The sequence below is a fragment of the Gossypium hirsutum genome, chromosome D11, assembly GCF_007990345.1.
Source record: "Gossypium hirsutum isolate 1008001.06 chromosome D11, Gossypium_hirsutum_v2.1, whole genome shotgun sequence".
Classification (NCBI taxonomy): domain Eukaryota; kingdom Viridiplantae; phylum Streptophyta; class Magnoliopsida; order Malvales; family Malvaceae; genus Gossypium; species Gossypium hirsutum.
This window is the reverse complement of record NC_053447.1, coordinates 9,228,932-9,256,024: the sequence shown is the minus strand read 5'-3', so window position 1 is coordinate 9,256,024 and position 27,093 is coordinate 9,228,932. Positions and strand designations below refer to the sequence as shown.

At 37.1% G+C, this 27,093-nt stretch overlaps 4 protein-coding genes and 1 pseudogene across 7 annotated transcripts; 2 read left to right on the top strand and 3 right to left on the bottom strand.

Annotated features, from left to right (window-relative positions):
• Positions 1-911: 911 nt before the first annotated feature.
• Positions 912-6,645, top strand: LOC107924105 (WD repeat-containing protein 44). Of its 4 annotated transcripts, XM_041105952.1 has the most exons (10): positions 924-1,303; positions 1,691-2,441; positions 2,517-2,959; positions 3,046-3,136; positions 3,277-3,434; positions 3,516-3,567; positions 4,229-4,308; positions 4,403-4,496; positions 5,065-5,129; positions 5,299-6,645. In XM_041105952.1, the coding sequence occupies exons 2-10, from the start codon at positions 1,778-1,780 to the stop codon at positions 5,428-5,430; spliced, it is 1,779 nt and encodes a 592-aa protein (XP_040961886.1). In that variant the 5' UTR covers positions 924-1,303; positions 1,691-1,777; the 3' UTR covers positions 5,431-6,645. The 4 variants fall into 4 exon arrangements, with proteins under 4 accessions (XP_040961885.1, XP_016709886.1, XP_040961886.1 ...); XM_041105951.1 differs by having other exon boundaries at positions 912-1,303; positions 1,691-2,959; XM_016854398.2 differs by having other exon boundaries at positions 936-1,303; positions 5,065-6,645.
• A 3,089-nt stretch (positions 6,646-9,734) lies between these two features.
• On the bottom strand, positions 9,735-12,229 carry LOC107923148 (laccase-6). Its single transcript, XM_016853362.2, has 6 exons — positions 12,039-12,229; positions 11,784-11,935; positions 11,446-11,690; positions 11,226-11,354; positions 10,189-11,130; positions 9,735-10,084 (listed from the first exon to the last, which is right to left on the bottom strand). The coding sequence occupies exons 1-6, from the start codon at positions 12,162-12,164 to the stop codon at positions 9,954-9,956; spliced, it is 1,725 nt and encodes a 574-aa protein (XP_016708851.1). The 5' UTR covers positions 12,165-12,229; the 3' UTR covers positions 9,735-9,953.
• Positions 12,230-16,692: 4,463 nt separating this feature from the next.
• On the bottom strand, positions 16,693-17,259 carry LOC107922863 (uncharacterized). The gene has a single exon (XM_016853069.2). The coding sequence runs from the start codon at positions 17,135-17,137 to the stop codon at positions 16,904-16,906; it is 234 nt and encodes a 77-aa protein (XP_016708558.1). The 5' UTR covers positions 17,138-17,259; the 3' UTR covers positions 16,693-16,903.
• A 268-nt stretch (positions 17,260-17,527) lies between these two features.
• Positions 17,528-21,742, bottom strand: LOC107923558 (probable alkaline/neutral invertase F). Its single transcript, XM_041105949.1, has 5 exons — positions 21,568-21,742; positions 20,647-21,484; positions 19,391-19,837; positions 18,345-18,903; positions 17,528-17,981 (listed from the first exon to the last, which is right to left on the bottom strand). The coding sequence occupies exons 2-5, from the start codon at positions 21,481-21,483 to the stop codon at positions 17,689-17,691; spliced, it is 2,136 nt and encodes a 711-aa protein (XP_040961883.1). The 5' UTR covers position 21,484; positions 21,568-21,742; the 3' UTR covers positions 17,528-17,688.
• LOC107923556 (protein KINESIN LIGHT CHAIN-RELATED 1-like) lies at positions 21,639-26,690 on the top strand (annotated as a pseudogene).
• The last annotated feature ends 403 nt before the right edge of the window (positions 26,691-27,093 follow it).

Below are 27,093 nucleotides of genomic sequence, written 5' to 3'. Positions count from 1 at the left end.
AGGGCATAAGGACCTTATAATCCTACTTAAAGAGTTTTTTTTTTTTATCATAAAAGCCCTGTAAATTAAACCGACTAAAAGATTTATTTGCAAATGTAGAAAACATGCAGATTGAAGAAATATTAGATGAGAGCAATGTGAAGAAAAAAAATGATTATGAGTATTTTAATCTTTAAAAATTTTAACACTATATCTATAAAATATTATTTTAAAATTTTAAGTTAATAATATAACATTTAAATTTCAAAATAAATATTCCTAAAATTTTGTGAAAGTTAACATTGAATTCAACCAACTATCCAATCTCTTTTAAATTTGCTGTCCTTGAAATTGTCAAGCCCTCTTTCCATTGAAATTTATCAAGAAGAAGAATATAAAAGGTATGATTTATGTCTTGATGCACGAAGGGGGAAAAAACCAACCATATATATCTCACATCTTACTTTATAAGAAAATGAAATGTCATGTTCTGTTTTAAATTTATTTATGTACTAAAAGTAAAAAAAGTTAAGTTTGAGGTTTTATTTATTTTTATTATTTTCAGTATTTATAAGAAATTAGTATTTACATCTAGAATCTTTTAATATCAAATTTCTAGCTTTGTTGTTGGTTTACATACAATCCTATATATGGTGGAACATATAGTACATATTTGTTTTTAACTAAACGTTTTCCAGAAGAAATTTAGATAATTAATTAGGTAAATACAACATAAATTCAAAAACTTAAATAACCAAATACTCAAGAAAGAAAAAAGATATAGAAATCATCAATTAACTCCTCATATATATTGGAGTAATGTCAAAGAAAATTTATTAATATCATCAGTGTATAAAATGTAATTAACACATACTTTTTTAAAATTTAAAAAAAAAAAAAAAAGGCATACAATGCAATAATCTGGTTTAAGTGAAAGATATTTGTTTGAATAAATTAAAATGGTTAATTAGTGAGGCCGTCCCCGGTGGAAATAGTACGGGCAGGAGGACAGCAAGGCAAATACTGCTCGCCTCTCCAATTCTTGTTTCTTGGGCCATAGTCCATCCGTTTTCACTCCTTTCCAGATTACCCTTTTAGTTTTTTTTTTCTTCTCAACTTTTATACTTAACTACTTTCTATTTAGTTTTTGTTGTTTTTGTTTTTTACAAGTAATTTTTGCTCTCCGACTCTCTCTAGTCTCTACATAGGAAGAAGAGAGAGAGAGAAAGAAATGGAAATCCTTATTGGAATTGGGAAGGTGATGATGATGAGATATGAATAAGCCGTATCTTGGGGTCGACGGACTCTCCAACAAAAACCCCAGGTGCCCAATCCATTGCCCTATTAAATCACCTTTTTTTTTTTTGGGTTCAGACATAAAAGCAAAAATAAATAAAAAATAAAAAAATCCAATCTTAATTTTCTATTCATTTAGAGTTTCTTGTTGTTTATCATATACCTATTTTCTTATCATTTTAATGTCTCCTGTTTGTTGCTTTACCTCACTTGGCACTGATCTGTGCGTTAACAATTGTTTTGAGATTCGAGTTTTGGTTAAAGCTGTTAAATATTATAGTATCTTATTAGTTATGGTGGGTTTTAGCTGGGATCTGTGTTTCTGGGTATTAGTTTTATAGTTCTAAATATGAAATAAATGTGTTTTTTTTTTCTCCGGGTTTTGATGTTTTGTTTTCTCATGTCATCCTTGTAGGGAATTTAGAGCATTGCCTAGGGTTTTTGTGAGAATACCATTTAGGTGGGAGGGTGATTTTTCATGGGTTGAACTGAAGAGTTAATAATGATGGGGAGTTTGACTGAAGAGGAAGATCCATTTTTTGATACCCGTGAAGATATCACTTCTGTATCTGATTCAGGATCCGATTGCCCTGAGAATTCTGATTCTGAACATGCTACATCCATCAATTCAGTGCCTTGTAACGTTGGATTTGAAATTTGGGTTAAAAACCTGAGTAGTATTAGTGAACGACGCGATAAATTCCTAAAATGGATGGGGTTAAGCATAGATCAGATTGCAAGGGAAGGTGCCTCTAACGTGTGGTGTGATGAAATTGAAGTGGAAACTGATAGAATTCTGGAGAAGAGTGGAGCGGCCTTAGGATCATCTAGTTTTAATGATGGTTGTTCTTCCAGTCAGTCTTCTGTTTCTTGTTCGTCAAGTGATGCCAGGGAGTTGTTGGATAGGGCGTTGGATGATAATCTTGTGTGTAGGATTAAGAATTTGGATGATGGGACAGAGTTCATTGTGGATGAGCTTAGTCAGGATGGCAAGTTCAGGAAACTGCGGGAAGCAGGGTCTAATCATTTGCTTACAGTCAATGAATTTGAAAGGAAGCTTGGCTTATCCCCTGTTATTCAACAAGCAATACGACGGGAAGTCAAAGATGTTTCGGATTTAGGGCCAGAAAGAAAGCAGGGGAAACGGGGATGGCTTAAGCGATTAGGTACTGTTGCTTGTGTTGTTGATAGGCAGGTTGAATCTGCTTGTACGATATCCAATGATTGTTACCTGAATGCAGAAGCTAGGATTCAACTGGTTCGAGTTAGATCATACAAAAAGCGGTCAAAGGAGTTCTCAGCTCTTTACAAGGGACAAGAGATCCAAGCCCATGAAGGGTCAATCTTAACAATGAAATTTAGCCCTGATGGTCAGTATCTTGCAAGTGCAGGTGAAGATGGTGTTGTGCGTGTGTGGCAAGTGTTGGAGTCTGAACTATCAGGGAATTCTGACATTCATGATGTCAATCCTTCCTGTGTCTATTTCACAGTAAATAACTTTTCTGAGTTAGTTCCTCTTCACGTAGACAAAGAGAAAAATGGCAAATCAAAGAGGGTGAAGAAAGTTTCGGGCTCAACTTGTGTCATCTTACCTCAGAAAGTTTTTCGAATTTTGGATAAACCTATCCATGAGTTCCGCGGGCATTGTGGTGAGGTCCTGGACCTCTCTTGGTCAAAGAGTAAGGTCAGTAATTGCTCTGAAGTCAGAAATAACTTGCTGTCATTTGCTGGAATTTATTTGGGTTTGTAATTAAAATTTATGTATTGCAGCATATTCTTTCATCCTCTGTTGACAAGACAGTTCGCTTGTGGCAAGTTGGATATGACGAATGTCAGAAAGTATTTTCCCACAATAATTATGGTGATATATTTGAATCGATGCTTGAGTTTTATTATTTCTTATTTTTTGTTATAGAAATGTCTACTTATCAGAGCAATCACTTTTGCATTGTGATTTATTCTATCATAATTGTTCCATATTCTTGTTGCTATGTGATACAGTGACATGCGTTCAGTTTAATCCTGTGGATGATGATTACTTCATTAGTGGTTCTATAGATGGGAAAGTGCGCATCTGGGTTATTCCTGGTTGTCAAGTTGTTGACTGGATTGACGTGACAGATATTGTTACCGCCGTTTGTTATCGTCCTGATGGAAAGGTTCAATGGAACTTTTTCTTATCCATTTTATTTAGCAATCAGGTTTTAGAATTTTGAGCTCATTCATTTTTTTCCCTACAGGATGCAGTTATTGGCTCAATTAATGGAGATTGTCGATTTTATGATGCTTCAGGTATATCATTAGTTTCCTGGTCCCTTTTATGATTGGTTTATTGTTCAAGATCTCTGATAATGCTATTCTAGGATCTGGCAATTTTTACTCTTTGTCTAGCCGCTTGGAGTTTTATCATATTCGTCTTACATTTGAGCATTTTCAATATATTGAAGTAGAATGTCTTGAGGATGTCAATTGGAATATTGCTTGGCTGTAGGAAATAAAAAAACTTATAATTTTTATCCTTTTGTGTCGAACAATCTGTGTCAGAAGCTTAAAAGTTCAGAGGCCCAGAGAGATCAAGAGGAAATGAAACATTATCTGCTGACTGCTACTAAAACTTGGTTTTATTTTTGATGAAATAATTAACCCTCTAAAATTGTGTCATCAAAGTTGTAAATTACTAAGTTGGGTTTACTTTTGCAATTTTAAGGGGAATGTTGAACTTTCCTTTTGAAATTCATTTTTTGGACAGCGGAACCTTATTGTTTCATATTTGTGGCTTTCATTTTATGCAAGCTGAATTTTTTGGGCTTATGATTGGCTCCAGGGTAGTGCTGGCAAGTGATTTTACATTTTTTTCTCCAAATCCAAAGTTTTTTCTACCAAACCTATAGTAGATGCCTTTTGGAGGTTAATTTGTTTGGAAAACACTAACTGGTCTATTTACATGAATCAGATAACCGTCTGCAACTTAAGGCTCAAATCTGTTTACAGAGTAAGAAGAAATCTGCATGCAGTAGGATAACTGGATTTCAGGTATTGACAATTACCATCTATTTTTCCGTTTTCTGTTGTTGGCCCCAAGCAAGCTTCCAAGCATTTGAGAGTTAATAGAGGGATTATCTTGTAGTTTGCACCTGGGGACCCGGATAAATTGATGGTTACTTCTGCTAATTCACAAGTTCAAATCCTCGACAATGTTGATGTGGTATGCAAATTTCGAGGTAGGTAGTTGTTTGGCTGATTTAATTGGATATGATAATGATGTATTGAGATGGAAAATGTGCTGCAATTAGGAGATATAGAAATTTTTTTATCAAAGTTCGAACTACCAAAATTATGATCTTTGAAGTAAAATTTCTCAAACTCCTTACCATCTCAAGATCTTTTTCCCCCTTTAGGTCTGAGGTCGAAGGAAAGTGGAGAGTAAAGATAGACGTGTACATGTTTTATTTGGGGGGGGGGGGGAGAGGAGGAAATAAATTAAGACTTGGGCATTAGTACCTTTGTTTCCTGATTTGAACTTTTTCTAAATTATATTTTGAAGAACAAGAATGGATCATGAGCTAAGCTAACCAAATTAGAATATTTGATGAAATTTACTACGTAAAATTTGGGTGTTTTGGTTCACTTTGAAACTCTTAGCTTGATAACAACTTCATGAACAGGGTACTGGAGTGGAAGCCAGCTTCACTTTCCTTACTATTTATACCTAAGAACCCTCTTTATTTGCGTGAATCTCTCAGCTATATGACTGTGCTATCACCACTAAATTACCTTCTCTATCTACAGGCCTGCGGAATGCAGGGAGCCAGATATCTGCATCATTCACCTCAGATGGAATGCGGATTGTTTCAGTAAGTGAGGATTCTAATGTCTATGTGTGGAACAACATTAGCCAGGATGGTCTGGTTCCCCAAGCAAAAAACAATTGGTCTTGTGAACGATTTTTCTCAAATAATGCATCAGTCGCCATACCTTGGTGTGGCATGACATCTATAAACTCTATTTTCTCAAGTATGGCAGGAGGTATGCCATCCCCCAAAGTTTCTTCTAGCACATGGACATGTAATGGGAATGCTGGGGTACTGCAATCTGAGTCGGGTGAGAGCACTCTACACAAATCTCCATTCTCCACTTCTGAACGTTCTTCTCTAGGCCATGGATTTTTCTCAGAATCTTTGTCCAGGGGTACTGCAACTTGGCCAGAGGAAAAGCTCTCCCCTCCAAACTCCTTGGTTGTGTCTTCTGCGATGTGTAAATCTCATTATAAGTTGCTTAAGACTTCTTGTCAGAGTGCACTTGATTCTTCTCATTCATGGGGCCTCGTAATTGTAACAGCTGGTTGGGATGGACGGATCAGATCATTCCAAAATTATGGGTTACCAATCCATCTTTAGCCTTCGTTGAGATGACTTCAAAATTTTGCTGTTCGATTTAAGAATTACATCACAGGTATTGAAGCTTTTGTTGTCCAGGTTAAAAATATTTATGCTTGGTTGATTTCCCAGGATGTGGTATTGAACTGACATATGTAAGCATGAGCAGTAGATCTGATGTCAAGGCGATCCTTTTCCTTTTCCCGGCCAACCAAGGTTCTCAGGTCTGTTACAGTGGAATTAGATCTCAGTTTAATCAACATTCTTTTCTTGTGCTTTAGTGGAACTGGATGTCTCGAAAATGGGCAGTTGGATTTAATCGGATATCATTCTTTAATTTGGTAAAGTGAAAATCCAAATTACAGGGTCATGCCAATCGGTCCTATTTGAAGTTCTCTATATTGCTATACAACTGGAGATGTTTTGGTGGGGTCTTTAGGAGACAACTCTTAGGTCAGGGTATGGAAGGAGGAGAATTATAGCTGGTGGTCAAGAGTGGCTTCTGAAAAAGCCAGTGGGGTTTGTTTACTTTCATGATTTGTTGGGTAATTGAATAAGAATTGGCAGTCAGTGGTGTAACAGGTTTTGGACCGTAGTGGCTGCTGCTTGCATTTGTCAAATCACTAGTCTGTTTATTTCCATATTCGACTGATATGCTACATTTGGATTGTTGTTCTTGTGGGTATTAAAGCCAAAGCAAATCTTCTGTCTTTAACCTGTGAGAGGTATTTGGTCTGGAAAACATTGGCTTTGTTAGCCTCAAACCCCTTGTGATGAAGGTAAGCATTAAGTAATCATACTTTAGTAGTAATTAACAAGCATTGTATTTAATTTTTTTTCATTGCCCTTGGGAACCAATTGCAAGGGTTGAATATAGAAAAAAATTTTGCATATAAATTATCTTCTGTTGTTTGGTGAAAAAGGAACCCATTCGCCATTGCAACTGAAATATACTTTTGAAAAGAAAATGAAAATTACAAATGTTCGAGTTGGAGCCGAGATTTGTACTGTTGAAACCATTTTTTGATGGAAAACGGGGTCGACTTGGGTTTTGAAAATGAAAAAGGGAGTCGCCACCAATCTTTTTTGAAGTGTGATTGGGTCACCTGGGAAAAAGGTTGTTTTTAATAAATAATTTGATTTTATTAAAACAACGGTTTTGGTCTACGAAATTTAGAAAATGGGTTCGGGAGTCGGTTACGTACGAGGAAGGATTAGCATCCTCGTAATGCCCAGAAATTGGTACCTAGTTGATTATCTAATGTCTTGATGTCGAAAATTGAGAACTTGAAAGAACTAAAAATACGATCCTTGTATTAAAATGAAAATTTTTGGAAAAAGGAATATATTTCACGTTAATCGAGAAAGAGAATCATATCCAGTAAGTTAGCATACAATATCTCGAATTCTCGATACGCGAATGAAAAACGCTTATTTAAAAGATATTTTAGCCATCTCGGATTTAAAAATGAGATCACGACCAGTAAGTTAGGACGTGATTTTTTTATCCCGAGGCCATCTAAAATTTGAGTTTAGAAAGATCCGTACATTTAGATTTATCGAGAGTATCGAAACCCAGTAAGTTAGGGCACGATTTTCTCGAATCCAAACACGAAATGCCATTTTAAAAAAAAAAATTTGTTATATCGAGTAAAAATAAAGCACAAAATTATAGCGAAAGCAAATTACATTATTTATGCATGGCAAAATCATAATGAACATGAAAATATAAAAACGATGCAAGCTATAGCAATCAATATGAACGATCAAACTTACAACATACAAAAATAACAAAATAAAAGCGAATAAAGTTAAATCATTCATTCAAAATAATAACAAAAATGAAATAAATAAATAGCAAATACAATTAAGTATAAAAGATATATATAGACATGAACTAAGATATGTGTGTACGTGAATTAACAAAATATATAAAGTATATTTTATATACGATAAATAAATATGCGTATATGTAAAAATATGTGCATATAGGTGTATAAAACTATGGAATACGAAGATAAAGGAATACATATAAAAAGTAAGTGTATATATATTGTAAAATAAAAGAAAAAAGTATATATGTACAAACAAAAGTTTAAAACTAATGAAAATATACATATGTATACAAATAAATGCGTTAATTTATATACATACTAAAAATATATTGAAAATGTGTATGTATATGCGGATTTAAAAAATATAAAAGGGTGTATTTTAGACCATAAAGATTATATATAAACATATATGTATTTATGAAAATGAAAATACGTATATAGATATATATATAGGTACATAAGTTGTAAAATATATAAATATATATATGTACCGGAAGTTTAAATAAAATCAATATAAATAAATAGGTAATAATAATAGTAATAATAATAATAGGACTAATTCGAAACGGGAACAAAACCTCAGGGCTGAAATCAAAAATAAAACAGAATAAAGGATCAAAATGTAATACGCGCGAAAAAAGGGGGGACCAAAATGGTAAATACCCCGAAGCCCCAAAACGCAGTACAGCAGAGGGTTAGAATTGAAACAGAAATAAAAGCTTGTGGTTAAATTAAAAAACAGAAAAGAACGAAGCAAGGGTCAAATTGCAACGCGTTGCAAAGTCTGAGGGACTGCGCGTGCAATTATACCATTTAAAGAAAACACGCGGATCCTTCCCCCGGGTCGGGTCACCGCGCGGGTCAAGAGGGCCTCAAAACGGCGCCGTTTTATGACTTGTATAAATATAAAACAAATGCCCAAAAATATCATTTTTATCTGTTTCCTAAAAAAACAGAGAGCCTTCTCTCTCAAGCCCTCCAAGGCCGGCCAAGATCCGGCCACTTCCGATCATCGGGCCACCCTCCGTCGACCACCGTGCACGGTGGTCGGAGGCACAAAATCGGATCTTTTTGGGTCCCCCTCGAAGCCGATTGCCTCTAGGCCACAGATCCATGGTGAAATGTCGAGAAAGACGAGCCCAAGACCCGGAAACGAGGAGAGACCGTTCGTCTCCTCCTCCACCGGCGACGACGAAGACGGGCTTCGACGCCGGCCTTCGAAAACAATGAGGTCCTTTTCTTTCCCCTTTTCTTTTGTTTTTTAAAGAGTAGTGTAACGAAAAAAAAATAATAAATAAAAAAGATAGGAAACGCCAGGACAGAAAAGAAAGGCAATCTACCTTCTCAGTTTTTTTCTTCTTTTTATTAAGTTGTTTTTAATCACCGAAAAAAACCCCTGTTACATTTTGTTTGTCTCCTTATATAGCCGATTTTAATACATCTTTCTATTTCTATTATTTTGCATTGTTTTTGCCTTTGCTTTGCGTGCTGTCCTTGCAGGTAATTGATGGAAATAGCTGGTGGCGTCGGTGGCAGAAACTAGAGCGGCGGTAGACGTTAGGAGCCCCCAGGGACGTGCGGCGCCTTAGCTAGGGTTTCAGAAAAGCTGAAACCCTATGCTGACCTTTGTTGGGCCTTGCTGTAATGGGCTTGTTTGGATTTTGGGCTTGTAATGGGGCTGTTTGGGTAGGTTTGATCCTTGGGTCTCTGCTTGTTGGGCCCGGGCATAAATTAGGCTGTACATGTACATTATATGAAAACGCATTCAAATTTTAATGGCGGATGTACAGTTTGAAGTCTTGAAATTTGATATTCAACATAAGAAATAGATGTTGCAGTAAGTTTTCTAATCTTAGTGGTTGTTTTGGGACGAAACTGAAAAAGGGGTGGTTGGTCTGGGTTTCACTGAGGCATTCAAGAGTTAGGTAGGTAACGGGGTTATTTACTTCCGAGTAGCCGACTGTTTGGTTATTTTGAAGAGTAAATGTCTAATAAACAGTAACAGAGATAATTGGATTTACCTGTGAGTCATTTAAAGGATACGAGTGGCAGAGGAGTTATGGCATACGAACCGATCTTCTTGGACCATAGGAGGGCTATCCCTGCCCTGCCCATACAGTTGTTCTACATTATTCTGAAAATGGTCCTATTTCCAGTTGAGTTTTTGGCTCAATAATTCATAATACTAGCACAGCAACTAAACCCTTGCATCTTGTAAAATGTTAAAAGGTGAATAATCATTTCGATGGAACACCAAACATGTAGCCAAATAGCCTCGATATGGAAAATCAAAGGAAAAAGAAAAGAAGAAATTTGGGGTTTTGTTCCTCCAGTCTTCACTTGTTTCCATTAAAATATATATATAATGATCTAAACGAAATGGAGCAGGCCATATATAACCTACTTGCGCCTAAAACAATCCTGAGCGAGACATATCAAAAGAAATCCAAGGGAAGGGGGTCTAACTCTAGCAGCGGGGCAGGTCTGCGGGAGGATGAGGCAAAGTCTCCAGCTCTCCTTTTCCATTCTCCACTATCAACACCGCCCCTAATCCCCATGACTGGTGTATGTCTAAGTGGCAATGCATAAACCAAACCCCTATTTACCAACACAGCAATCCGATTCTTACTTATTTAGTTAGCAGCAAAATATAATTCTCATAAATATCACAATTTTTATTGTAAAATGAGAGCACTTGTTACCTGGATTGTCAGCGACAAACTGAATTGCTGCCCATCCTCCTACTGGAACTCCAATTGTGTTCATATAAGGTGGATCTATCAAGTTGAAGTCTGCTGTCTGCGGATTAAAATTCCCTGTACCATATCCAACAACATAGAAGCTGTAGCCATGAAGATGAATCGGGTGGTTTTCAGTGGTGACTGTGCCTGTGTCCTGGAAGATAACCTGCACCCTGCTTCCGTATTCAAGGACCTTGGTCCTAGTTCCATTGGTGGCCTGTGTGTTATTAGGAGCATTGTTTGGTGCCCCATTGACAAAGTCATAGAATTTAAGGGGTGAGTCAGGGAAGTCCTCTGTGAAATGACCACCAATCTTCTTATAGTAAGCTTCCAAAACAGATACAGTAGGATTTACAAAGCTTATATTGTTCATGGAAGCTGCAAAAGTCCCATTGTTCGTGCCTTGGCAGTTCCACTGTGGTGTCTTGGACTGGCATTTGTTTATATTTAATCCCACGGTGACAAACAGGCTAGCATCAATCTCTTTAGGAACATCAACAGGATTAAGGCTTCTAAGACCATCCATGACAGTCATTACTGCTAGACTGTCATTAAATCTTGGTAACTTAGCTGGCAACGACAGACAGTTAGGGGCAGCACCTAAGTATTGGAAGTAAGCAATGGCTGATATGTTTTGGAATGAAACATTCTGGGCAGACATGTATGGTCCCATGGCCATGGAGTACTTTCCTATGGGCTGATCAGCCGTGACAAGGACATTCATGGTCTGCCCTGGTCCCAGCATCACACTGTCCGTGGTGAACGACTTGGTGTACTCAGCATCAACCTCCACGACTGTTAAGTTATGATAAGCTATGGCAAAGAAGTTCTCCATGTTTAACCCTGCATTGATTAGCCTCAACAAATATGTCTTCCCTGGAACTACTTCGATCCTGTAAACATCTGCACACCATATAAATTGTTACTCGTAATCAAAGCAGGTGATCAAATGTGACTAAATACTGCAAAGAACTAGAGCTTTTAAATATGTTTTATACCATTTCTAGAGCAATTGTAGTTAGGACCTGGGTGACCATTTATGGTAAATGCATCAGCTGGTGGGGCAGCTCCTCCACTTGCTAAAACTTGCCGCTCGAGTTGCACTACATCTCTCAGCCAGTACTCCCCTGCCACATTTCCAGGTGATTATCATATCCAAACATATTCAATCACATTATTCACAGTATTCAGTATGTTGAATTAAAGCAGAGCTTTTACCTAGGATTACGATATGTTCTTCGTATGGTTGCTTAAAAGGGTAAGGGATCCCAGTTTTAGGATACACAACAATGGCACCATGAGCGGTGGCCCTAAGCCAAGAAACATGGGCATGCCAGAAAAAAGTGCCCTTCTGCTTCACCAATGTGAACTCATATGTGAAAGTCTGGCCAGCTTGAATGGGACACTGGGTGATGTACGATGGACCATCAAACCAGCATGATAGCTTCTGCCTGACTCCATGCCTAGAAAAATAAGCCAGATGACATATAATTCGTAGAGTTACTGGACTTTTCTGATTAGTTAGTAATCTTCTTCATAAAATTACAAGAATATACCAGTGGATTGTGGCATTGTAAGGGGTCACATTGGTGACCTTGACGATGATTCTATCATCCTCTTGGGCATAAATGACAGGTCCCGGGAACATTCTGTTAATGGTGACAATCTCTTTGGTGTTACACAGTTTAGTAACTCTCAAGGTTTGCACCTATTAACAATGAGAGACCCTTTATAGTTAGAAAAACAGAATTGACATTATAGAGGTAATTGTACAGCACATTGTTTGGAGAGAAACGCATAAATGGATTGACCTTGAAATCATAGAACCTGGTCGACCCCCCTCCAGGCCACTCATGTGCCATAGCATGGAAAGCTTGGAGATAGTATGACATTGACAAGCTTAAGCATAGCAACATGGAAGTGGCTAAGTTAGCCATTTGGAGTGAGAAGCTGAGAGAGAGTTGAAGTTAGGGAGGGGTGGAAAGGAGGGTCAATTTAATAGGGTGCAGCCATATAATATTTTAAGCTTTTAACCATGGAAGCTAAAGTAGATTTTTTTTTTTTTTGTGTGTGTAGGTGAATTATGTTTGTCAGCTTTCATGATTCCTCTAACATGGTCTGGTGATAATAATATGTTGGGGGCGTGATCAGTGTGACCCCATTGTGTGGTAGGGATTTTAGTCATCTCCTTGTCTTATCAGGGAAAAGCAGATCGTCTTTTTTCTTTTTGATTCATAATCTTTCAACATTTTCCCAGTAATTTTATGTCTTTAGACTGAGAAAGTATGCACTCCCGCATCCATATATACATATATATCATTTGTTATTGAAGGTATAAATATTTCATACATTTATGTCTTTTCCAGTAAGGTATCAATGTAGATGAATGCCGGTTGAAAGGAAAAGCTTGCAATGGCAAGCGATTGGACCAATTATGTGAACTCTATAGTCTATAGTACTCAAGCAAAGCTCAGCTGGCCATGGCGAGAATAGGATGGGTTTGTTTGTTGGTTGGTTGTGCTTTTTCAGACATTTTTGCTTTTCACACAATCATAAGCAAACTTAGAACACGCCTTCCTATACATGTTTTTGTTACAAGCAAAAGCCTAAAGACCACTGCTGCATGATCTTCCTAAGCTGTCTTCTAATTATCCTTCTCTTTCTTCTTCCCCCCCCCCCCCAAATACATAGATACATAGATAAGCCTTTATCTTTTTTACTTAATTGCTTATGATCTGTTGTTAACTTTGCTAAAACTTGCCTTCAACTGTTTCACATTTATGATCTCAGAGTTATTATTACTGGGTTAGGAACCTTGGATATGATTTTCTGGCACGTTTAATTATAACATGACCCACCATTTCACCATACATGACTGGAAATGGAACCCAATATATGATTCGATCCTTCGGATTATGGAATGAATTTCTTTTCCCCCATTGGTTCGTTGGTAGCTGTCACTGTACAGTCATCACTTTACTAACAATATTATGTAGCCTTTTTTTTCCCAATCAAGTTTAACCGGAATTTTCACATAAAATCTAATGCTTCATTATTGATTTCAAAGAAAGTAAGAAATTTTTTATCATGAAGAACAGAAACTAAGAAATCTCAATCTCAATCTCAGTCTAAGAAAAAAAGGGTTGTTGGAGTCATAGGATGATCTTGGAACTTTGATGTAACAGTACAATTCGATCTAGCAGCAGCAGTCCCTGCTTCTGAAGCATGTCGTTTTCCTCACAATTCACAAATTTCAAGCAAGCTGTTATCTTCTCCGCTACTCTCAAACTCAAAAAATTTGCTCAGCAGCTGCTCTGTTTAAGTTTTTGTTTTCACCTGTGACAAAAATTCTGAGATTTGACTAATCTAAATCTCCAGACCAAACCAGAGTTATGGGTTTAAAGGGAGCAGTTGGCCTAAAGTGTCCAATTAAAACAAGGGAAAATGGCTTAAACCACAATTTCAAGTTTTCAACTACTGCCATCTAATTTGTAGTATAAATAATGTTCCTATGCAACAGCTTAAACTCAGTTATTTAATTGAAGTAAAAAGAAAAAGAAAAAATGGTACAAGTTTATCTATCAACATCGCAATCTCAGTCAACAAGACATGCATGCATTAATTTGTTTTAGTTTTCCTACAGGACATTTATGATTGTTCAGATTCTCAAGGCCTCTGAGACAAAAAGTTTAGCTCCATAGAGTTGATTCTTTATATTTGATAACTCTGTAAAATGGATACTACATGCTACAGCATAACTAACTTAATAAATAAAATAAAATTAAAAGAAGGGATTTTCAGCTTACAGGAAAACTATGATGAGACAAAGTGATAAAAAATGATTCCTTGTCCGTGTGTAATAAGTAGAAGCAGCAGCAACAAGCAAGAGCCATCAGCAACCCTAGCAGCAGTATCATTATCACAACCATCATTTAACTTGTTTGCTGAATGTTGGAAGATACTAGTAAATCCATATCAAGTCTCTTATGTATAATTAATTTCAAAAGGGAAAAAAATTTGCATGAAAATGGAAAAATAGGGGGAAAAACATGTTTCTCTTGAAAGGGTCCTTGTTTTTATGGTTGAAAACACAAGCGGAAAGTTGTCCCAATCTGCCTGCTTTCCTGATATAATCCAATTCAATTGCGAGTCATTTTATGTTGACTAATACTTACCGATGGCAAGATTCTATTCTGCAAAACATAAAAAAAAAGTTAACTCGAGGGAATAGCTTAATAAAGAAGAAACATCAAACATAATCTTCATTAACAAACTCTGCTTTGGGTTGCAATAAATTTCAAGGGGAATGCTAACCTCATATTGCAACCAACTAGTAGAACTTATTCTGAAAGCTAATTTCTAGTCACCACCTGTTCAGTTATTGATCTGCAATGGTAAAACGTTTCCATAATGAAAATGACCCCACCCAATATCCATTTTCTGATAAATACAGGCAGTTATTAGCAGTTTAAAATGGTTCATCAGTTTCATCAGTTTCATCAGTTTCTAATATATTTATACTGGACCTACAAGTTGAAACTTAAGATTCCTTCAAAAAAAAACAGATGAGCTTCAAGGTGCCCAACTGTAGAAAAACACTTGGCTTAGTTTGCTCAGGAAACAGATATCAAGAAATTCCATCATAAAATTTATTCCATTGTGGCAAACCACTGCATTTCATTGCCAAAATCTGGTTCATGGTGCATAAGCAGAGCTTCCAAGGACAATCACGGGCTCCAGGTCGTAAAGATTTAATAAACATACATGTAACTTACAGCACCAGGAGACAAAAATTTGTAACCAACCTTCGTAACTTCCTCAATTCTAATATGTATTTTATTCATGAAGAAACCACCCTGTCTATTACCAGATAATAGGAGAACCGCACTTAGTTCCTTTCAAGTCTCACGCAATTGAAGAAAAAGCAGTACAGAGAAAACTCATGGCTTTTTCAGTGAGGAAACGAGGCAAGGTTCAGTTCCCAAGAAGTAGGATCTTAAACCAGAAGCGAGCAAGGCTGTACATAATCCATCGTTGTGTGTTGATGCTCATTTGCTGGAGAGACCCCAAGGATAAATAATAGCTTTGCCTGATTCACCAGACTTTGTCAAGAGGCATAGATGAGGAATCAAGAGATTGGCACTGTAAATTTCAAACTCAAAGCACCGAATTTAGCCTTTCTATGTCAGATTGCTTTTAATTAACTCACCTTTGGTCTGTGCAGAAATTTCTTTTCCCTTTCTGCTCTTTTGATTTATTTATTTACTTCTCCTTTCACACAGCACGCTTATCTTGAATCAGGAGCACCTACTGCATAGAATTGCATGCTCAGGCATCACCAGAAATCCCAACAGAGTAGGCAAGTAGACATCCAAGTATCTGATGCCCATTCAGAGGAATAACCGAAAAAGTGCTATTACTCTCGGGTGCTTTAATTTATATTTCTTGTATGTTGTCAAGAAGGCCGAATTTTGCGGTGCATACACTAATGCAGAGTCATAGTTAAGGCTCCAGAGATATAAATACAGTTTTGGACACCTAACATTACAACATAAAAACTATACAATAAAGATTTCCTATGAACACAAAATTGAGAAACAATATCTGAAATATTAGAACTGTAACACGTCAACTAAAAATACTTTTACAACAATAATCTCTATGGTGTGCTCAAGCTTAACCTTCTGGCTTACGATGTTCTGAAATTGAAAGCATCAACAGCCTAAAGAGACAAGAGGTGACATATTTCCCCAGATACTTGAGAGTGAAAAGACCTTTCATCAAAGTATCCAAATCAAATATCTAGAAGTTGTGATTTCATCTACCCATCATTGATAAATAATTAAACTATAGCTACAATAAATTCTCTACCAAAAAGAAGAAGCTATTCGATCTTATCTGTGTTCAAAATTAAGAAATATATCAACTGAAAGCATTGAATTCTAGGAGGACACGAGGGTCCTAGCTGAAGATAACATGGTGACCCTTCACGTGGAGAAAGAAATGCTCCTAATCTTGTGTTTACATAACCAACAGCAACCAATGACAAAACAATGCTAAGTTGCTAACAACAAAAACCTACAGAACACTTTTACCTCTGCATCCCATCCCTATTCCCTCCTGATTTCATTCATTGAATAAGATATAGAAAACATGTTAGAGAGCTTATTAAAAGAACAATATAACTTATGCGCTTCGCATTTGCTCTTCATGTGTCACTTACCTACACGTACCAATAAATCTACTTGAAACTCCAACTAAAAGAAGAAAAGCAAAAAGAAAGACATCAAGAATGAAATTCATCAACATTGAACATGGATTCATTCATTAAGTTTGTAGAGTCCCATATGAAAAAGAAAGAAAGTTCGTGAGATCACAATAATATGATTTATCCGCAAATGAGTTGAGAATTGTAAAGCGGCGTCATCTTCAAATTATAGGGGGGGGGGAAGGGAAAGTTAAAAATTAGAAAGAAAACCCACAAATTCCAAGGGAGTTCCATTAAAATAAATAAGAAAAGAAACAAAATTACTTCAAATTATAAACCAAACTGTGCGAGAATTGATTCACAATATCCTCGGCACGTATAAAACTAAAAAGAAAAGTACATAAATATAAGGAACGAACCCTAGAATACGAAGTGACGAAGGTCGAGCAAATTGACAGTGAAAAGGGTCTAAGCGGCTGGACGGGGTTGTGGTTCAGTTTCAGGTTCGTCGTGGATGAGGGGCTTGGTGAGTACAAGAGGGCGGTCATAGGCTTCCTCTTCGTCATCAAAATCGGTGGTGCTGAGATTAATACAGGAGCAGCGCTCCAATGATGCGAAAAATGCAGATGCCATGCTGGTGCCGACCCAGTTAGCCATACGATCTAGCTTGTCGCACGACATGAAGCTGCAGTTGATTTCCATCGCCTTATTTTATCAGATATTCAGATGAGATTTTTAACCACAGAAGTTTTGCTAATCAGCTTCGTGAAAGGAGGAAGACAGTTAGTTGTAAAGTGGCGCGACACTTTCCTTTATGAGCTGCTTTTATTTATTATTATTATTTTTTAAAATATTGGGGAATGTTGATTCCTTTTCTTGCCATTTGTTGGCCTTCTTTTTTTCTTTAAATAACGGATTTTTAGTTGTGATTCCGCCCGTTGGTATAATGTTAGGCCGGCTGGAGAGAGAGAGAAAGTGGGGCCATGGGTTCGGGCCTTGGCATTATCCTTTACAGCTATGGTCTCTTTTTTATGGGCTTCGTTTAATCTTTGGCCCGCCAAAATCATATCTTTTATGAAACAGACGTTCATGGAAAAGAATCGACTTTTGAGATCCTATTGCAAGTGAAATTATTAGACGGCCAATTTATTGTAACATTTGGATACATTCTCATTTCTCACCTTCATTCTTTAAAAGAAAAAAGAAATTGCTAATGTAGAGAATTTGCAAGAATATCCCTTTCCTCTTGTTTCTTAGAAAGAGATAGAGCGGGTGAGCTTTGGCATGGAAATCCTTTTATCTTCTTCAAGAGAGAGAATGGGGAGGTTGGCTGGGTTCTCAATCATCAGCTTGGCGACCAAGTAGCCAGAAATGCTCCATGTCTGATATTTCCTCGCTTGTTTCCCAACATAACGCCCAGCCTTACCATCGTAGTACTCCGGCCATCCATTTTTTGAAAGGCGCTGTTCCATCAGCTCTATGGCTCGTTTTGCAATTTGAGGTCTTCCGTTCTTTATACATGCTGCTGTGAGTAGCCATATCAGAGCTGCTTACAATATTAAAAAACACCAGGTCAAGTTGTATTATAAAAACCCGAGCCAAAACTGTTAATTACCTATGCAGTTAGTTTATCAGGCAATTTGAGTAGCCATAGAAACCTTAATTGCCTTTCATGCATGAGAATAATACACGATCCAACTAAAACAAAATAAAACTTAATCTAAACCTGATAAAATAAAGTCTGAGACTAAGGACATTTATATCCCAATTGAAGTTCTAAATCAATCATGCGTCTCCGGCTACCAATAAGACAACCTTCATTATCAATGGAAAGATTATTTAAAGAAATAAATATAGCTAAGCAAATGACATACAATGGAACTCAATGTTCATGAGTTCAGACACATACCTGGCCATGTTCCACCATTATGGTAACTCCATCGTGTATTCTTTGGATCAAATCCAGTAACAGTTCTCCAATCATGACCCTCCAGTGCTGGATAAACGATCTTCAAAGGCATCTCTCCTATCAAGTCCTCCCAACGCTCCTCAATCAAATCCATAATTGCAGTTGCTTGTGCAGGTGTGGCTAAGGAACTCAAGATTGCAATGCAGTTTCCAACCAAAAACCAGCGGAAGTCCATTCGAGCTGGGCTGACATTACCAATCAGATATCCCCCTCGTAAGGGCATAAAATCAAATACCCAATCGGGAATGGACTCAGGGATTACATTGAACTTGTTGACTGCTGTGTGGGAATACTCTTCAGTTTTGTAACGATATATGTTGTTTAACTGTGTGAAATCTAACCAGTAGTATTTTTGGATGTGATAACTGAGAGCTGTGATGCGCTTATCAATGCGCTCAATGAGTTCCTTGCCATCTCGTTCTGGTTTCAGCATCTGCCTTGAACACCTCAGTGCAAAATAGAAGAGCGCTTGGATTTCAATTGGATATCCATAAATTCCCTGCTCAAAGTGCAAGCACATTAACTTCCAGAAATTACACTGAAAACTTAGTGCAGTAAAATCCCAAAGTAGCACTAACCAGCCAACACTCAACACAACTCCAGCCATTCCAGTACATAAAATATATACAATAATATATTAGGAGATTGAATGCCATTCCCATCCACAAAATCAAGCAAGAAGTCCTCTGCTCTAAAAGCTCGCACAATTACTGGCACGGTTAAACGAGGTTCAGAACAAAAGAAAATAATAAAATGACCGACATGCTTTCTCTGCTACTAGATAAGGGCCAGTATAAAATCATGCAGATAGATCAGAGGTTCTAAGGGTAATAGATTATTGCCGAGTTAGACTGGCAAACTATATACTAAACAATTAGAGCCGTAGTGACAACGAACCAGTCTAACTCCTAATCTTGTTTAAAACAGTTGCTTCTGCATACCACAGCGGAGTCGAAGGATAAATTTAAGATAACGGAATGACTCACCATCCTCCTATCAATCATGCTACACCCAGCTGCACACAGAAGTGTCGGAAAAGTGTCAAATCCATCTGAAAGGCAAAGGTTAAGAATCAGCTTCATTCCTCTTTGCACCTCAGGCATTTCTGAAAGTGTATAATCCTGTGTGCACTTGGTATATGATCTTAGCAGTATAATCCACCAGAACCCAGAGTCAACAGGAGCAACTCTCCCTATTGCACTGCCACCAAAATCTGCAACCAAGGTTTCCTTTTGCCGATGCGAATCATAAAGAACTTTAAAACTGGCAGGCATGACACCTTCTCCAAGTGTGAAGTTGTCTATCCTTTTCTCCCAGCCTTGAAGATGAAGAGTCTTTAACAGGAAGTTTTTCACTATTACTGGATCACCACCAGGACTGGCTGATCTCATTAGACAGGCTAAACCGCTGGGAACAAAGTCTCTTACAAAAACCTGAAAGATAAGAATGGTGCAGTGATAATGGTTCAGTGCAATTAGTAGCTCTGAAGTAAGGAATTCAACATCATTAAATTCATTACATATGGGGCAAGGGCTAGCTATCAAACTAGAAAAACAGCAGTACTATGAATTTGTGCAACATGAGATATGTGGTTGAATAATAGTTTAGCCAAAAATAAAACTCGTCTCTGTTTTTAGTGGGTGCAAGATAAACATTAATCAACTTCCCCCCAGTACTGGCTTCTATAACAAGTGTCAACTTTTACATGTATGGAAAAAATCCCTTCCTCGTTTGTTTTGAAATAAATTAGAAAAAAGTAACGACTCATGCCACTCAAAATAAGTTGCAACTAAAAATAGTAACGTCAACAACTAGTCAAACATCCTATTGAACTACTTAAAAGAAAACTCAACTCGTTTATCTCGCAACTCCAATTCCCTGCCTTCTCATTTCCCACAAAATTTGCAGATACATGTAGGGCTGGTCATGAAGTGCCTACTTTCATCGCAAGTAAAATAACAAGAAGTGTAACTATGGATAAACTAGTAAAGAATATAACAATGAATTAGATAGATGGTTTTCATGAATTCCAAATTAAGAACTTCATTAACCTAAAAAAACATAAATATACAATAGGCTCCTACCCAGCCTACTAAATGAAGGAGCAACGCATAAACCATCTAAGAGAAATGAAAATTTACTGCAACATTATCAAACAAAAGAGAAAACAATAATGCTATAACAAAGGAAGTACTGAATTTGAAGATACAAAAACGATAACAAAGAACTAAACAAATTATACCTGATTGTAATTTAAAGCCTCGGCAGTAGGATCCATAGCCGCAAGGGTACCTACAGGCTTGCCTTTGTAATATACGTAAGATTTCTGGAGTGTTTCCCACGCTTCCTCCACCATCGCACCATTCTCTGCGCGCCCCTCAAGAAAGCCGTTCGATCTAATAGCAGAAAGTATGCTATTCAGTTCAAAGTTCTTCTCAAAACCTGTGCCTACGCTAGCACACGACTTCAAGGACGTATGAGCCACGCTGGTGTTATCAGAGATATTCTCGTTGCTCTGAACTCTCATCGTCTTCTTCAGCTTTTCCTCCGGTTTCTCACTCGATTCATTTTCTTCCTGCGATGTATATGACTCTCCGTTTCCAACAGAGTCTTGACATTTCTCTTCTGGTGTATATGGAGTTCCTCCCTCTCTTGATTCAAGGGATGGATTACCATTATGAATTGATTTTACATTGTCAGTTTCTAAAGAACCTGATGAAGGTTTCTCAACATATTCAGAAACCCCGTCGTCTTTGAAAATATTTTTCTCTTGTGAGGGTAGAGAATTCTCAGCAAACTTACACTTCCGAAACACAATAAAATCAGATGATTTCTCGCTCACTACGTCACTTTCTTTCTCCAGAGTCTCCGAAAGCTGCTCCTCAATCAGCGTGGTGCGTTCTTCTTTCTGTTGAAGGCCGATCAAATTCAAAGAATCCACTGGTTCCACCTCTTTCCCCGACGTGGCTTCTACTTCTTTCTCACTATCTTCAGAAAACGGAGTCGAAGAAGGCGGACGAGGAGCCGCTCCTGCTTCATTTGTAACTTCTAGAAAGTTCAGTGATGTGAAAGATGACATTCTAAAGGGAAAAGATCAGCACAAGATTAGATTCATTAGAGAGAAAAACATATAACATTGCCATTTAGCGAGGGACAAACATACCTTTCAAGGCACTTCGTTCGTCGTTTGGGATAGGAGAGTAGAATTGCTACAGAGAATAGGGAGAGACAAAAATGAAGCAAGAAAATGGGGAGGGAGCGGGAACTATATATAATAAGGATGCAATGAAAGAGCTGGAAACCATATTGGTGATGAGTGCATACTGGCACTACGAACTGTAATTCTGTTTTAGCGGTTAGAGAGAAATTTTTGTTTGCGTGGGCGTTTTATATTCGGCAATTAGGTCTTCACATATGAGTTATTAACGAATATGCCATTTTTGGTTTCAAGCCTTGGTCATACCCAAAGTGGAACCTTGTTTGAGATCTGTAACTATTTCAGTCAAAGATTTTATTATTTTAAAAGTACGTGTTTTACGACTTAAGATTGCGATTAGCTGTTGTAAGTGATGAAGTCCTTGATAGGGGCGTATTAAAGAAAAAATATTGTTTAACTTGTTAATTTTCCCTTTTAATTAACTTTTTTTTGGGTACTTGTTGAGGTGTTATGGATAGAAATAATTATCATATAACAAAAAATTGTTAATTTTCTAGAAGAGTTTTTGGTGGCCATTGAGTATCGAAGGGTACATCGAGAACTTGATGTTTAAAATGAAAGTTTAATTTGTTTAATTTTTTTTAGTATATAGATTATTAATAGAAGAAATGAAATTTAGTAAGATGAATTGTTATATTTATTTAGAATTTTATTTGTTTCAATAAATTTATAGATTGAGATTATTTTAACGGTCTCATGCTTCCTCATGCCTTTAAATTCCACAAAAATATTCAATATCAAAAGAAATTTATGTAAATTTGTGCTTTGAACTATGATTAAAGAATGGATATTAAAAAAGAAAACAAGAGTTTTAAAAAATTACATGTTACATGTCGCATATCATTCATATATTTATTATTTTTACTACCTTATAAAAAATAGTATTGTTAATATATTAGAATAATTTGTATAACGTTTGGTACACTTAGGTATATAAATGGACAAAAAAAATTAAGTATTGAATTAAGAAAAATGTTCAGTATTTAAATATAAAATTTGGAGAAAAAAATTAAAGATTCAAATATTAAACTTATTAAAAAATAAAAGTAAACTAAAATACAGCAATTTAAAAAAATAAAAATAGACTAATATTCTTCTTGGACGTAAAGAACTAGACCAATGTTATTTCATTTAACTCAGAAGTTAAAAATTTCTTTAAAATATTGCAAGACACTAAAATAATTATAAATTAAATTCATATAATTCATTAATCTTACTTTATAAAGTCAAAAAGATTCAACTACTTAAAAATAAAAATAGATTAAAATATAGCTTTTTATATTTATTTTTTTTACATTTGAAATTTTACCATTGTTTTCATTTTCAAAAATTTTGTAACTTGTGAATTTTTTTTCACTTTTCCCACATTTATTTTAGCTTTATAAAAATAAGTTACAATATTACTTTTGCCAATTTACTGTTACAATAACTTAAATTTTACCGCGAAGGGCTGGACGAAAATAAATGGCGAATATATATTGTCGTGCAACAACCAGACGGCACCTTCCTACACCCAGCCAAAACATTACAAAAAGGCGACAAAGCAAAGGAGCGGACAACGGTAGCTAGCTAATAAAAGCGAAACCTCCCTTCTCTCGCAAGTTATGAGTAAAAATTTTACGTTTTACAAAAAAAAAAAAAACGAATGAACACTTCATTCTCATTGATAATTAAACCCACCCCCTGAACCTGTAATTCTCTCATCCGATGGATTTCATCTCTCTTTTCGTTCCTTTTTTCTTTCTCAAACTCTTTATTAAATTAAAGTATCCAAATTCTTTGATCATGAGACGTTCCCTCCAAGCAACCCTCCACCACCATCGCCATCTTTTTTATCCCCATTGATCATTCTTTGGCCTTCTTTAGATTCTATGTTCTGTTTCTTTTTTATGAGCCAACGATTTTCCAGTTGCGAAGAAAATTTTTCTTACCCAATGCCGGGTCAAGTTTCCGTTAAAACTCCACCAAATGCGGGTTCACGTAGCCGGAACTGAAATGGAAGCGGCTCCAAGCGATCCCCATCTCCATCACCTTCGGTTTCACGACCAAAGCCAACGAAAAGGACCCCGGATAAAACCCACATTGACGAATCTTCCCTCAACAATCCGGATCTGGTCCGTTTCTCCTCAAGCTCGCCGAGACTCCATTGCTTCCGCTGATAACCCGAATAAGGCTTTGATTACGCCCTCCGAGCCACGAACTTGTTCGAGAGGTGTTCGGGTCCGGGTTTGGAGCTGGCTATGAGCTTGCACGTTCTGGCGGCGATTTATAGTAGCTTGGGGAGGTTTGAGGAAGCGGTTCCGGTTTTGGAGCGGTCCATCGAGGTGCCGCTTCTCGGAAATGGGTCGGATCATGCTCTGGCGAAGTTTTCTGGCTGTATGCAGTTAGGGGATACGTATTCCATGATGGGTCAATTGGACCGGTCTATTAACTCTTATGAGTCCGGCTTAAGGATCCAGATTGAAGCTCTCGGGGATTCGGATCCTAGGACATGTAGGTAAGGTAACTAACCTTCCATTATTTACTGATTTTACAATTTAGTTGACGAGTTGGGTGCATGTTCTCTTTGGAGGTTGGAAATGCTAAGAATCCAAGCGCCATGTTTGAAACCTTCTAATACGCTCACTGCAGCTAGCAGACTGGCTTCTGCTTTCTTAATTCTTTGAACCTTTTGATGTATGGTGTTGTGTTGTGGTTAGTTAATTATTGTCATTAGTTTTGCTGAAATTCTTGTTAATTGGTTAAGTTGCTATTTTTTGTTGCTGACTTAGTTCGAGATGTAACTTGAGCCTTAAGACGCTTTGCTCTTCATGATAGAAACTAGGAATAAAACTGCTTACTGGTGATCTATAAGGCCATTGCTGCAACAGAGAAATAAAAATTGGTGTTTGATGACGATTATAATTAACTAGTGTTTTAAAGATTTGCTCGCAGGCGGTTTCTTGTGAACCAGATTGTAGGTTCCAACTGATTGCTAGAGCCTTACCACATACTATTTCTAAAGGATATTCCAAAAATAACTGGTTCCTGGTATGCCTTTGTTGTTAACAAACTGGGTGCAGAGGGTTATCTTATAATGTTGTCTTCTGCACACTGCATATTGGTTAATAGCTTAATGCTAATTCACTTGGTGAAAACAATAAAGCCATACACAGAGCAACTAAGCAACCCGGGGGAAATATATATACTAGATTGAGCAATTTGCTTTCTCGAAATTGTTACATTAATCAGCATAAGTGCATTCTCAACTGAGTGAAACTGTCAGGTATTTAGCTGAGGCCCATGTTCAAGTGGTGCAATTTGACGAGGCAGAAAGTCCTGCTAGAAGGCCCTCGAAATCCACAAAGAGCACAGTGCACCAGGACCCCTTGAAGAAGCAGCTGATCACCTGCTTATGGCTCTTGTGTGTGAAGCAAAGGGAGACTATGAATCTGCCCTTGAGCACCTTGTCCGTGCTAGCATGTCAATGATTGCTAATGGTCAAGAAAATGAGGTGGCTAATATTGATGTTAGCATCGGCAACATTTATTTGTCCCTTTGCAGATTTGATGAGGCAATCTTTGCCTATCAGAAGGCACTTAACAGTGTTTAAGTCCACAAAAGGCAAAAGTGACCCTTCTTTGGCATCAGTCTTCATTCGTCTTGCTGATCTCTACAACAAGACAGGCAAGCTAAGGGAATCCAAATTCTATTCCGAGAATGCCTTTAGGATATATTTTAAACAGGTTCCTGGAACTACACCAGAGGAGATTGCCAGTGGATTGACTGAAGTATCAGCCATTTATGAAGCTTTGAATTAGCCTGAAGAGGCTCTGAAGCTCCTTGAGATGGCGATGAAGTTACTGGAGGACACCCATGGCAACATAAGCACCATTGCCGGAATTGAAGCACAGATGGGTGGGATGTTTTACCTGGTTGGGAGGTATGGGGAAGTTCGAAGCTCTTTCGAGAGTGCTATGGCAAAGCTCCATGCTAGTGGGGAGAGTAAATTTGCTTTTTTTGGAATTGTATTGAACCAGATGGGACTAGCAAATGTGCAACTGTACAGAATAGATGAGGCCATTGGGTGATTTAAAGAGGCAAGAAAGATATTGGAACTAGAATGTGGCTCATGTCACGTAGAGACTATTGGAGTTTATAGCTACCTTGCTGCAACCTATGATGACATAGGAAGGTTAGCATTGTTCTACATTCATTCATGTTAAAATAACCATGTTATCCCTGTATTTTGTTTAACTGCTCTGGTTACTTGTTTTAACCATTCATTGCATGGGCAGATTGTCTAAGAAAAGCATTTTCATTTTTATTCACAATAACCATCTCATATTAGATAACATCATATCTAGATCTACCAGCCAGGGTACCTTACTGTCTTGTCAAAATCACTTTTAGATGCGCATCAGTTATCTTTGTTGAAAGCATGATGATGAGGCTGATCCCCTGTTTATGACAATACTGGTTTATGGTTCTTAAGGATGATTTTACTAGTCTTATTAAAACCATTTACAAATTGCTCATTTGCACGACACAGCAAAAAAGGGTCCCAGGATTACATCTTGAACTCTTTATGTATAGTTGAACACTTGAACTGCATCTTTAAGTTTTCCGTAATCTGTCATTGCCGAAGTTATCTATGCTATTGAGATATTGAAGTACATCCTTAAGATTAGAGAAGAAAAGCCTGGAATGGAAAATCCCAATGTTGATGATGAAAAGATAAGGCTGGCTGCGATACGGAACAGAAAAGGAAAATCATTTGAGAATCTTCTTAACGCCAACTCCTATAGAACCAAGATGAAGAGTACAAAGAAGTGGTCCATGTTTGATATTAGATCTTGACTGAATCATGACACTTGGTATCTACGCTTCTTTTATGTATTTAACGTAGTAAAGCTAAATATCAAGGATCTATAACTTTGTGGGAGCCTTCATGCTCCTCGATACATATAGTCCTTAAGTTTTTCTCTTTTTTCTTAAAGCTAATTTTATTGTTGATTTGGACTGGATAGGAAATGAATGAGTAGTAGTTTTCCACCAATGAAAATGCTTAGAAGCTTATCAAATTTTAATTGAATCTTTCATCCAAGTGTCAGTGCCATTGGATAAGATTTTTTTTTTAGACAATTATCAGTTGCCTATTCTTATGACATTGAAACAACAAATATGAACATGTAAGCTAGTCATTTAGGGTCAAAATAGCATATCTATCCTAATCTGATAAAAACTACTGTCGTACATAGTATTTAAAAGAAAATATAATTTCGTGCACGCAAGTGTTAAAGGTTTGGAGATCATTAGATACACGCATACCTTATCCCACGTCCGCCATTTCCAAAGAAGCTGTTTCTAGGAAAGCCCCGTGTCCGAGACCAGACAAATGTAGGGAAGAGTCGCAACTCTCCACTGGATCTGCTTTGGATTTGCCTGTGAAGTCGTGGGCTCAAAAAGGAGAAAGTTAATAATAATAAAAGA